Source organism: Rhipicephalus microplus, chromosome 6 (genome assembly GCF_043290135.1).
Source record: "Rhipicephalus microplus isolate Deutch F79 chromosome 6, USDA_Rmic, whole genome shotgun sequence".
Lineage (NCBI taxonomy): Eukaryota > Metazoa > Arthropoda > Arachnida > Ixodida > Ixodidae > Rhipicephalus > Rhipicephalus microplus.
Window position 1 is genome coordinate 43551664 of NC_134705.1, and position 13725 is coordinate 43565388.

Genomic DNA, 13725 nt, shown 5'->3' on the forward strand with positions numbered 1-13725 from the left:
GCTGTGGGCTCGGTGGCTGTGCTTCAGCGCAGACCACAAATCCGCAGTGCTTCGTCATGCAGGTACATGGTTTCTTGAGCGGAATTCCGCTGTCCGCAATCCTGGCATTTCCTCAAGGCACCGCCACCCAAGAATCTACCATAGTCAGCCCGGCGCAAGCCCCTTACCCCCACCTGTCCCAACTGATTCATCGTGTTCAACAGCGCCACCACTACCTACTCTGGATATGCATTTTCGATGGAAAGTGCCATCGTCTGCAATATCGTCGTCCACGTCAGCTATAAAACCACCCCTGTCGTCCCCCGCCATCTGTGGGCTCGGTGGCTGCGCTTCAGCGCAGACCGCTAATTCGCTGTGCTTCGCCATGCGGTTTAGTGGACCGTATCATTCCTTCTGGAAGAAATCAAGCAACTACTTTCTGATACAGCTGCCAAGCCCCCGGTGTGGCGCTACAATTTTTGTTGAATGCACTCATGTCCTAAAAGTTGTGTTGCTCTTGTTGATTTATATAGAAACTAACCCTCGCCCTCCCGATATGAAAGACGTAATGACGGAGTTAGGAAAGCTAACTCTGACCAGTCAAAGCTGATCAACGAAGTGTTAGGCTTAAAAAGCAAGCTACAAGCAACAGACCAAACCATATCTGACCTATGTAAGCTAATGATCGATTTAGAAGAGCATTACAAAGCCATCCTAACCTTACGAACCGACTAAGATATAGTAAGATCAGACACCGCTCTAATAACAGGCCAGTTCGATTGCCTTGATTCACAAGTGGAAGATGTCGAGAACAGGTCACGTCGGAACAATCTTATATTTTATAACATCCCTGATCCGAATCCGAGAAAAACATTTGGCGAATCGGTGGAAATCGTCATTCGCCACTGCAATGAGCATTTGAACATAATCGTTGATCGCAATCACGCTCAACGAGCACATCCTCTTGGACGACAATTCAGAACGCTATTCTCGGCCACTCATTGCAAAATTCAACTCTTTCAAAACCAAGGAAACCCTCCTTTACAATGGCTCTAAATTAAAAGGAAGCCAATACAGCGTCGGTGAGGATTTCTCGCAGTCCATCAGATCTGATCGAAAACACCTTTTCGCTTTCGCCAAATTGAAATCCTCGTCCTATTTTCTGCGCTTAAAAACATTGCACATTGGAACTAAACGATACGTGTTTCACCATTCTCTTGAACAGAATCTGTTGAAGAAATATTAGAGCCGTTGCCCAGTCATTAAAATGCGCCCTCCCGCCCACTGCATTCTCCGAAATCAAACTTCTCGCTTTCAGCTATCGTCACTAACATACGCAGCTTTTTTCCGCAACGTGATATCATTTCTGATCTGGTTTCGTCATCTCGCAGCAATCTTTTAGTATTAACTTAAACGTGGTTTACAGGAGACCAAACGGACAGTGAATTTTCGGCTCACTTACCAAACTTTCAACTTTTTCGAAACGATTGCAGGGGCACGAGGGGTGGGGGGGGGGAGGGGTACCTGTTGCCGTGAGTCAAAGCATATCCTGTACTTCTGTAAACTTTGTATCTGATCTAGAAATCGTATAGCTTAACTGTCATGTCTAACCTTATTCGATTTCACTAGGCGTTTGCTATGGGCCCCCTCAAAGTGTTCCCGACTTCTCTTTCATTTTGCACAACCTACTTATTGAGATAACAACGAAACACCCTAATATGCATTTGATTCTGTTTGGAGACTTTAATTTTCCTAATATTGTAAGGTCAAACGTACACGCTCCAGTGGCTACCTCAATGGAATCGAACGAATTTCTTGAACCGTGCCTAAACTTTAATTTTTCCCAAGTGGTCACACAACCGACTCGTGTCACAGGCAACTGCCATAACATTCTAGACGTTGTCCTAACAAATTACCCTGAAGGCGTCTCATCCGTTACGTATCTTCCCGAAATCAGTGACTACAAGGTTATTCATGTAGACTCGGTGGTAAAACCTCTCTTCACTCTATATTCGTTTATATGATAAAAAAAATTATGAAGCAATTAACCATGACTTAGGGCAGTTTTCTCGATTGCGGGATCGAATCCCAGCTGCAGCAGCTGTATTTTTGATGGGGGCGGAAATGTTGTAGGCCCGTGTGCTCAGATTTGGGCGCACGTTAAAGAACCTCAGGGGGTCGAAATTTCCGGAGCCCTCCACTACGGCGTCTCTCATAATCATACAGAGTTTTTGGGACGTTAAACCTCGCATATCAATCAATCAATCAATCAAGGCAGTTTTATCCCAAATTTGAAAGCACCTTTCCTTTTCATACTATAAACGAAAACTGGCGCATTTTCAATGATGAACAAAACAATTTAGTAGACAAATACATTCCTCTGATTACAATCTCCACACATTGAACCGAACCTTGGTTCTATAATGCACTGAAGCGATTAGAAAATAAAAAGAAACGGCGTTTCCGCGCAACCAAGTCCCGTAACACACCTGATACATAAAATGCGCACAAAGACGCTGAAAGTGCTTACCTCGAAGCTATCCGTCATGCTAAACGCTATTTGTTTTCACTCTGACTTACCCAACATGCTTGAGGACAAGCCGAAAAAATTCTGGCAAGTTATAAGCCCCCAGGACACGTGCTCTGTTACCTTATCAAAAGAGCCAGGTGATGCCCTAACAGACGCTGAATGCCCCCATGTCCTAAACACGGCCCTTGCATCAGTGTTTACACATGAAACTGAAGTGTTATTCTCTGTTCTCCATGCCGCTTTTGAATCTACCATGCCACCAATTACCTTTTTTTCTTCTGGTGTTTCATCCTAATAGACAATAATAAACTCTCGTCATCGGCTGGTGTGGATGATATTACAGCAAAAGTTCTCAAGAGCACCAAACATATTTGTGCCGAATATCTATGTTTATTGTTTTCACAGTCACTTTCAACAAGCATTCTACTCCTTGAATGGAAACATAGAATGGTCATTCCAGTTTACAAATCCGATAATAAACAGTACTTATTAAATATTGTCCCAACTCATTAACCAATGTCCCATGAAAAAGGCTTGAATATATCATCCATACATATATAATGAACTTTCTCGATTCTAAGCACTTTTTTCATACATCACAGCATGGCTTTAAGAAAGAATTTTAGTGCGAAACGTAGCTAGCCATGTTTTTTCACGACCTGCATGTAAATCTGGACTCTAACGTACAGACCGACACCATATTTTTAGATTATTCAAAAGAATTCGACAAAGTTCCTCATGATCGCCTACTACTAAAATTTTATGCGTTATATATAAATCCCAATATTTTAGCATGGATTAAAGAATTCTTAAGTAATCGCTATTCATCTTTGTTATTAACCATATATCTAGTGCTACCCCAGTAACTTCAGGTGTTCCTCAACGGAGGGTACTTGGTCCACTGTTGTTCTTAATTTACATCAATGATCTACCATTGCATGTCTCATCTAATATTCATATGTTTACAGATGATTGCGTAATTTATCGTACCATTACTAACATTTCCGTTAGCCCATATCTTCAAAATGACATGCAAAGTGTGCAAGAATAGTGTATCCTAAGGTTAATAGAGCTAAACCCTAATAAATGCAAAACTGTCTCTTTTCATCGCCGTAAAAATCCATCTATTTTATCTTAACCGAATTGCTTGCGCTAACCTTACTACTTCCTTCCTACAAATGCCTTGGAGTAACCCTTTGCAGTAATTTAACCTGGGCGACTCACATTAAGAACATCATTTTATCTGCAATAAAACACTAGGGTTTTTAAAACGCCATTTGTGCCATGTCCCTCAAGATATAAAGCTACTCACCTATTAGTCTCTCATTAGGTCAAAATTAGAATATGGATCCCCCATATGGAACCTTCATCAGCATTATCTCCTCAAATGAACTCGAGTCACTTCAAAATCAAGCGACAAGGTTTATTCACCCTCAGTACCCATATGACATCAGCGTATCAGCACTAAAAACGGAATCCAGTTTATCAATACTCGCATCTCGTCGCCGGACTGCTAGCATATGTTTTTTTTCACAAGTTCTTTCACAGCTCCCTCGGTAAGCCACCGTAAATTCCCCTCCGTCTCCAGTCGCACCGGTCACCCGCAACAAGTTGCTTGCCCAAGTGCCCGCACAATCACTCTTTCGTCTTCATTTTTTTTCGTGCAGCAACCGACTGGAATGGCCTCTCCCGTGGCATCACAGCCATAACCTGTCCTTCAACACTTTTGACCAATGTATAAAAACATAGATTTTGATTTTATGTATGCACTCACCCCTTACGTAATACCCCTTCAATGGGGTGTTTAAAAATAAAAATGAAATTAAAATGAAATATTATTAGTTCAAGCAACGGCATCAGTTCAAAAAAAATGGAAACCCCACCGTGGGTGGTTATTCAATGCGATAATAAGGTTATTTCGCACGAATACAATAGAATCTGCCCACGCAGAAGAGTATCAATCAGAAATAATTGGGAAATTTCTTCATTCCCCATTGTACGTAAAGGAAGGTTGATAGTTAAGTCCTCGATAAGTGAACACGATTATCAATTGAAAACAGGTAACAATACTTGAAACAATACTAAGAGAAGAAAATAACTAAAAGCGCGATTCACACCAAAGTCGGTCGCCCACAACAATGTGCCACAAAATCTACGTGGAAGGGCTGTACAACAAGCTCCAGAGACCGCGAAATAATTTTCTTATCGCATTACCTTGAAAACAAAAGTTTAAAAAGTGAAACATTTGAAATAGGGAGTACGAATTCACGACCTGTGGGATGACAGCTTTCCCGACTACGCGTCAAGCCACTACGCCACCAGAACACCTAGGCGGTGGCGTAAAACTACAGATTTATGGCGACCGGCCCCCTCATTTTTACCATTGCACTACGGTGATGGGCCCCCTCACCGTAGTCGTTGCTTTACACTGACGGCGCCGTCACTATAGCTGCATAGCTATTATGACGAGCCCCATTACTGTTACGATTTTACTATGGTGATGGGCCCCCTCACTTTATTGATAGTACTGCGTTGACCGGCCCCATCACTGTAGTCACGATTACGTTACGCTGACGGGCGCCCTTACTCTAACGATTGTTCTGCGTCGACGGGCTCCATCACTGTAGTCATGATTGCGCTACGCAGACGGACCCCTTCACTCTAACGATAGTACTGCGTTGATGGGCCCTGTCACTGTAGTCAAAATCACGCTACGCTGATGGGCCTGTTAACTCTAACGGTAGTACTGCGTTCCCAGGCCCCGTCACTGTAGTCACGATTACGCTACGCTGACGGGCGCCCTCACTCGTAAGAATAGTACTGCATTGGCAGGCTCCATCCCCACAGTCACTGCATATTGCAAACGCTGTTTTCTGACGAATTTGTTATACAATACTGTCGTTTTCGGCAGATTCATTCTAAGACCTACCTTTCTGCTCTCCTTCTTCAAATCCTTGATCATATATTGCAATCCGTTCCCTGAGTTACTCAGCAATAGAATGTCATCGGCGGAGCGCAGGTTACTAAGGTACTTTCTAATAACTCTTATCTCTAACTATTCCGACTCTAAGCTTCTAAAATCCTCGTGTAAGCACGTGGTAGATAACATTGTGGAGATCATATTCTCTCGTCTTACACCCTTCTTTACTCGTACTTTGTGGCTTTCTTCACGAAGCACTATGGTGGCAGTTGATCCGCTGCAGATAGCTTCCTTGAGGTTTATATATGCTGCGTCAACGCCTTGGTTGCGCAGTGTCTCCGTGAATGCTCACATGTATACTGAGTCAAATGCCTAATTATAACCTATGAAGGACATGCATTGTGATTGGGTGTATTCTGAGGATTTCTCTGTCACCTTATTGTTAGTATGATTGTGGTCAAATGTTCAGTAGCCTGTACGAAATCTTTCTTGACCGTGTTATCTTTCTGTTACTTCGATGCGTGCCTTCATAAAGGCCTTGCATTAGAAGTAGTTAATCAATTGTCAATTCAACGTTGTGTCACATTTTAAAGTGTCTTATGATTTCATTTTCAGTAGGTATAAAATTAACAAAACGGCCACCAGAGCATATAGGCAACAGTATGCAATGCATTCCGTTCTTGATAAGTCATGATTTTCATATGACCAGTCATTATGTTCTTCAAGTGGCCACGTTACGACATTCCACTATTGGCATAAGTTCCGTTAACGGAACGGTCAGGAGAGCATGAAGTCGCAGCCCGGTTAGATGGATAGATGAATGGTCGGATGAATTGGTGGACGGATGGATGGATAGATGGATGGATTGACTCGAAACACCTTTTCCTCCCAAATAAGATATCGCACATAGAAGCTGACTTTACACCGTTTGTAAACAAACTAGTTAGTGCAGCCAGTCGTTAAGCAACAAATTTAATTTTGCAAGTAGCAGCAAAAGCCAATAGGCAGAGGCAAGCATCCTATTCACTTCGACCTTATTGGCCTAGATTCCGTTCGGGCATTCGTGAAATGCCACTGGGATTCTTATACTATAAGAATAGAGAGCAGTACGTAGATTGTATATTATAGGTGTTCATTCTTTTCTCAACGTGTGTTCTCCACGCTTTTTCCGCCAAAAAAACGCTGCTAAAGGGACTCGTAATACCTAGAGTATTACTACTACTAATAATATTACCTGGATTTTTGCGTCCACAAACCACGACATCAATATGAGAGACGCCGTCGTGAAGAACTCGGGAATTTTCTACGATACAATGGTCTTTACCGTGCAATGACATCACATAGCACACGGACGTTTACCATCTCACCTCCAACGAAATGTGACCACTGCTGTCAGAATCGAACCTCCGACCTTCAGGTCAGCAGCCGAGCACTATAACCACTGTTTCAATGCGGCAGACACGTAATTATACTGGCGATGATAATACCATTACTCACGCCTATCTGGATGTGGGCCCATGTAATTCTCGTATTTCTTGAAGTAGGGGAGCACATTTGCGTACGACCAGTTGAAGGCACCATACTCTTGCTGCCAATAGTCGAAATCTCTTCGATTGCCCCGAACGTGCATTTGAAAGTTGATCACGCTGGAACCACCGAGCACCTTGCCACGGGCCCAGTTGCACCTCTGCGAATAAAATATATATGTGTGCACGTTCTTAAACCAGATTACATATTTAAACAGGTGAACCTCTACGCGAGTTCAGAAGTCTTGAGGAAAAATTTTGTGTCTTTGTGGCACTGTCCATGCAAAATCCTAGTATTATTGTGTTTGCTTTGCTTTATACTGTACCATTAAGTTTTGATATTGCGCTTTTTCTAGACTTCCCTCAATATGAGCTATCTATGTATTGTATATTATAAGGGATGCACTCCTGTACTCGAACAAACATAAAAAAAGCATGAGTAGAGAATCGTATTCACATTTACGGCCAACAGCAATATAGGACCAGGACCAGCTCTGGCATTCATGCAACAGCACTTGTGACCCTTGCATATTCCACTATCTCGATTTTTTTTCAAACTCGACTGGGATAAGCTACAGCTTTGACCGTGTAATCAATAGATGCACGTGTACCCTGGTAGTTCTTTCTTGCCTCTTCCTCTTTTTCCTTAACCCCTCACCCCCCCCCCCACAAGCGTAGGGCAGCAAATCTCAAGAGCTTCGGGTTTACCTCTCTGCCTTTTGTTCCTTTTCTTTTTCCTGGTCCTCCACCACCTCTACCGGAGACGTTTACATGCTAAAGCTACATAAGCTGGCCCAACGCCATCAATTACACGCCTCTCCGACTTCTGTCACAAGCCCAATTTTTTGCCGAATCCATGAACGCAATATGAAGACGTTAGCAAAATGACCTCTTGACCCGCGACCACGCTTATAAATGGGTGCTAGTCATGGGTCATGTCCATATACAATAACATGGCGTGCACTAGAGACAGCACAAAAAGGCCGCACAAAAACAAGAAAACTATTGAAATGTATTGCAGAATTACAGATAGATGGATGAGTTGGTTTGAGTTTGTATTGATGTATCACTACACAGCCCTGCTCCCCTCGCTGTTACTATCTTCATGTAGTGTATTCGGCACATTCTGGGGCAATTTTTCAATGATGTAGTTGGTCTTAAGTGAAGGGGTTTTTTTCAACAAAAACTTTAAGTGAGAGAACAGAGAATGTCCTGTCTTTATCTCATTATTTGTATGCGTTAGCACTGCTGTAATACATACACATAAAGATTCTCGAGCTTCGAACTTGTGCGCCAAAAGCAGAACGTGACAGCGTAATAAAGCTCGATGCGCACAACCCTCAAGTCAACATGCTAGGAAAGGGGCATTTTTGCGCGCTAAATTTGTGGTTTCAACTATCCTAGAATACCCGTTGCACGTTTAGTCTTCGGGAAAGAAAAGGTTAAAACCGGACACTCGGCGAAATCTGGCCTCGAGAAGTACGTCACAACTATGCAACAAACTAGTGCTCTCACCAAACGTTAGAGAACCCAAATCCGAAAAAAAACTGATCATCAACCCATTGGAACATTTTGTTTCACAAAATATTAATTTTATTTCGGCATGTCCTTTTACTTCAGAATTTTACTTTGGCTTGTTTATTTCGGCATGTTCTTTATATATAAAACAATTTATTATACACACCTTACACGGTTATTTTTGTTAAGCCACACTGCCATAAACAGCATCTATGATTCGCGCTGATTCGAGCCGCCATACCAGCATGCGACAAGCCCAGACATGACAGCGGGAAGGTTTTGTCGACATCGCTTCCTTCGTTGTTTTTCTTTGGGAGATAGCAGGTGAAGCACGTTTTCAAGCGAAGCTTGTTGAATGGCATGTTGCTGGGCAAGTTGGGTCACTGATTCAGAAAAAGAATACAACTGAACATATTTCTGAAGCTTAAGATTAAGCAAGTGTCGATAAGCGGCCAGTAAGCGAAGTACCAAAATTGACGGTTAATAACGATGAGAGAAACAGTGTAGTCGTTGAAGGCGCTGTTGAAGTGAATGGTAAATGCGCTGTTTGGGGCGTCGGTTTCGTTTTCGCTTGCTAAATTGGCCAGAACTCCTCCCTTCACGGCGATTACCAATGATCACCTTTCCAAAATTTTAAAACAGCTGTGCATTACTCGTAGGAAGTACTTTATTTTGCCCATTGTACTCGATCAGCTATTTTCACTGGTTAAAACGGTAATTGTCTTATTTATGTAATTACTCTCGTAATTAATGTTTGTACACAATTGAAAACGCCTTCTATCAAAATAAAGAGAACACTTGTGGTAGCCCGCAGGGGCCTCTTTTCAGAGAGTGTATAAATATTATGTGAGTTATAAAATTAACACATTTCTTGAGACACCCTGTATACCACGCACAGTGCCACAAAGATTATGTGAAAATCTTCAGTGAATGCTCACTTAAGAACGGCAACAGGTTTCGCTTATGAATTTATGGTAAGCAGCGAGCTAGGTGGGGGCTTGTCTTGATAAGTGAACAGCGTATATGTGTACAGTGCGTACACCAACCCAATAAAGCTGTAGTCTCAGAAGTCTGGCGCTGCTAAGCTGCGCGCATGAGACACGCTAACATGAGGCGATTCGGTGGCCGCGTCGTAGTCTCCCTATTTAGGGGCTTCGTGGAAGATTTTGGACCGGCAGCTAACCTGGTTAAGTCGCCGATGCTTGTAGCCTGCGTGCAATGAGTGGCTGAAGTACTGCTGAGGCGCTGAATTACGGTTGCAAGCTTACCTAAAGGTGGAGCGTAGGGCGAATGGCAAAAGTCGCTGTCAGCTACGTGCTTGCTGTACCACGGCCATTTGGATCGGGTGCCCGCGGTTGTGTTCCTGCTGCGGTCTCATTCGGACGAAAGCGGCGTAATTGAAAAAGGGGGCGTGGCCACTCCGTTCACCGCATGGCGGCGCGCGCCTACTACCCCCCCTTTTTTTGCTGTCTACGCGAGATAGTTTTCGGAGTTTGAAGATGACCTACGAACAGCCTTCAGCTGCACACACCAACAGCTGTCCTTAGAAAACGGGTACCCTTTTGGCATCATCAGGAATGGGTGGCAGAGCAGATGGCCCACATGTGCAATGAACACATCACACTCCACGAGCTCGAGAGCGCACTGGCACGCACAAGACGACGAAGTGCACCAGGGGCTGATGGCATCACCGGGCAAATGCTGCGCAACTTCACCAAACCCCAACGTGAGAGGCTGCTGCAGTCATTCAACTCAATCTTGCATACCGGCGTACTGCCAGACACTTGGTAGACAGCTATTGCCATCCCGCTACTCAAACCATGAAAGACAGCAACAAGCATCAGCTCCTACAGAACTTTATCGTTGACCTCATCAGCCTGCAAGCTGATAGAGAGGGTTGCCCTTCAACGTCTATAGTGGATCACAATCCGCATGCAGTTCTTCGCTGCATCCAGATTGTGATCCCAAAACATCGCAGCCCAGGGGACTCTATCGCAAATGTGGTCACCTCCCTGGAAGATGCCCGGTGAAATAAAGAAGTTGCCGCTGCTTCTATTATAGGTGCAGAGCGCTTTCGGCCTGTTAACGCACGCGACAGTGGAGGTTGTCCTGGACAGCATCAGTATCAAGGGCTGACTGCAATCCTTTGTGATGGCATTCCTGAGCGATCAAATCTTCTGGGTTCGAGAGGGCAAGATTCACAGCAACCCCAGAAAAAATCACCACGGGAGTCCCACAGGGATCAGTCCTGTTTAACATGGCCCTAGCGGGATTAGCAGTAGCACTACCTGCACACAGCCGGTTTCCAGTCTGCTGCTCCATCTACGCAGACGATGTGGCGCTATGGGAACGTGGACCAAGAAAATTCTTGGCGGCTGTCCGAAGCTCCCTGCAACAGTCCCTGGATGTGGTCATTGCTTTCCTAAGCGACATCGAACTGAGCGTCTCTCCTAAAAAGACTGTGGCGCTCCTCGTCCACCCCTGAGCAGCGACACGCTTTTGGGCCCAACAGCTCCACAAAGGCACTACCAAGATTCCTTGGCAAAAAGGAAGTGTAGTGCCATCATCACTATCATCATTTCTTGATCACCACACCGTGCTTCTCACGCAGCTGATGCTAGCTCGGGCTGCGCGAGGACAGAAGGAGCTGATGCACCTGGCGCTTCGGACGCTGGCAGCCACAGCGGCTCTGCTTCAGGCCTGAAATAAAGTGGCGAGATCGGCACGGCCCCATCGGCCACCTTCAACATCGTCTCACTTCTTTGCTCTCGCTCGCTACAGTGGCTAGATGCAGCCATCAATTAGGCAGACCTGCACGCCAACTCTCATGCGCGGAATACCGCATGTCATAACACGAGCACAGGTGTGCCGTCCAACCCTCCGGCCGAGCCCACGCTGTCTTGGTTCCACCACCACCATTCCCCGGAGCCTTTGATGCCCCATGGCAACAACCAAACGCGTGTCCGAAACGCCGGCTCGTGTGTCACAACCGTGACGACGCCCATACCTCGTACATGCCTACCACCCGTGACCCTACGTTCACGACGAGCACGTGCTTGGCGTCATACATTACGGCACCTTATGGACCGCCCTACTACGCAGCCACGAGTTGTAGTCACGGCCATGAAGACGGTGCACGTGCCTACTTGGTCTGTCCGACGCAATGGCCCACTACTTGTCGTGTACCCGACTACCCACCGTGCACGTGGCGCCGTTGTTCGGACACGTTCCCGCGCCCGTCAGCACATCTATCAACACCGGCACGCCGTACGCCGCCCGACTTTGAGGTCTGTGTTGCGTCGACCCCGACGTCGAAATCGCACTGCCCACCCTCTGCCAACGTTGGCGGCATAACCTCGCAACACACGGTCCACTTTCGGTCTGTCCGACCATGTCATCGTGAGACCCACTTGTGTGCGACCACAGCGACCAGGCGCTTCCTTCTTCGTCCATTGCGCTTCTCCCAGAGTCGCCCGTTGGAGACCCGCTGCTTTCCCATGACCCACCCTTGTTGACAACCTGAACTTCCCAAATGTACATTATATAGCTTGTCATTCATGTATATAGCATTCGTCGCTTTCTTTCTTTTTTCATTTGCCTCCAAACCATGCAAAGCGCCAGGAGGGGCTGTAGTGCCATCATCACCATCATCACTTCTTGATCACCACGCTGTGCCTCTCACGCACCTGATGCTGGCTCGAGCTGCTCGAGGACAGAAGGAGCTAACGCACCAGGAGTGTGGGACGCTGGGAGCCGCTGCGGCTCCGCTTCAGGCCTGAAATAAAATGGCGAGATCGGCACGACCCCATCGACAACCTTCGACGTCGTCTCACGTCTTTGCTCTCGCTCGCTACAGAAGTGACCCAACTGAGTCTCATAGTAGACCTCCGTCTTACCTGGATCCCTGCAGCCAAGGCCATCTCCACCAAGGTCCGCCGAGTCCAGAGAGCAGTAGCTTGAATCCAGCAATGGGGCCAAGGCTGCATGGTCGATTTGGCCCACCGATTGAACCTGGCGGCAGCAACCTCCATATTGCTGTAAGCCCTGCCTCTAGCCTAGTGGCCCTAGCCCACCAGCGTCTGTTCGAGGATTCCACTGGCAGGCAGTGAGGAACATCCTAATACTTCCCAGGGCATCACCAGTCGCTGCTACAGTGGCGGAAGCAGGTGAATGGCCACTCCAGCTTCTCATGCTGCACCGTGCCCGAGGCCACATAAAGCATCTCCATTGAGCCCCGGATGGTGAGGCCCTGCTGAGCTGACTGCGCAACCAGTGTCAATTCCGCATGGGGGCCATACGCTAGCTGTGCGAGGAAGTCATCAAGGAAAGACCCAGACCAGTCCCAACTCCTTCACCACACCAATCCCCACACCAAAAATACGCACCTCCTTCTACGGGACATCCAAGCGCCACTCACCAGGGGCGGCACTCCAGCAAGCAGCCGCCAGTGAAATGGACGAAGAGCTACATGGCAAGCTGCACGCCTTCACTAATGGTTCAGTTCTCTCGAATGGGTTAGCGGCAGCGCCTTGCACTATCCCAGCCACCGGAATCAGCCGTCAGTGCAGAATACCGTTCAAGGCGAGCTTCACTGCAGCTGAGCTAGCGGGCCTAAACCTGGCTGCGGACATCATAGCAGAACACCCCCCAGTGTCCCCGGTGGCAATATTCTGCAACTCCAATCCTGCTCTTCAGTCTCTGGCTGACGCCCAACCCCCAAGGCTCACAGCCTGCCTCCTGAGGACCACATTTGCAGCCCTCAATTTCGCAGGAGTCCCTGTCTCCCTCCATGGGCTTCCCTCACATGTGGGAACCACCGGTAATGAGGAAGCAGACACCCTTCCAAAGAAGCCTATAACCCAGCAGTCCCATTCACCAGCGCAGTAGCTGTATCGGACTACACCAGGCAGCGACTCAAGATGCTGCTGACTTCCGTTCGTGCGGATGGAAGAGTGGCGACCAACCACCCACCCAAGCTCCTTCCACAGAGAGGTCTCTCACGCTGAGACCACTCCACGCTTCTCCGAATGCGCACAGGTTTCGTATGGGCAGCCGCCAGACTAAATGCAAACGTCGCATCTCCTGGCCTTCCTACAATAGTTTTAGAGATGTCAAGACTTTGGACCACCGGATGTGCTCCTGCCCAGCCCTGGCTCAAGAGCAAGCTACAGTCACTGCCACGCACAGACACTGTGGTCTCCCGTGCACCACCACCAGTGAACTTCTCTACCCAGAGCACCATCACGTTTCTG

The 13725-nt window shown here is 46.7% G+C and overlaps 1 protein-coding gene across 4 annotated transcripts in view; it reads right to left on the minus strand.

Moving 5' to 3' along the window:
* Nucleotides 1-13725, minus strand: part of LOC142765256 (4-pyridoxate dehydrogenase-like) — a 213029-nt gene that overhangs the window by 135480 nt on the left and 63824 nt on the right. For 3 of the 4 annotated variants that reach the window (XM_075865960.1, XM_075865959.1, XM_075865962.1), the window contains one exon: nucleotides 6927-7116. In XM_075865960.1, the coding sequence (XP_075722075.1) occupies nucleotides 6927-7116 (190 nt within the window). Of the gene's footprint in view, nucleotides 1-6926; nucleotides 7117-9741; nucleotides 9808-13725 lie in introns of those variants that run through there. The other variant, XM_075865961.1, reaches the window with a different exon arrangement.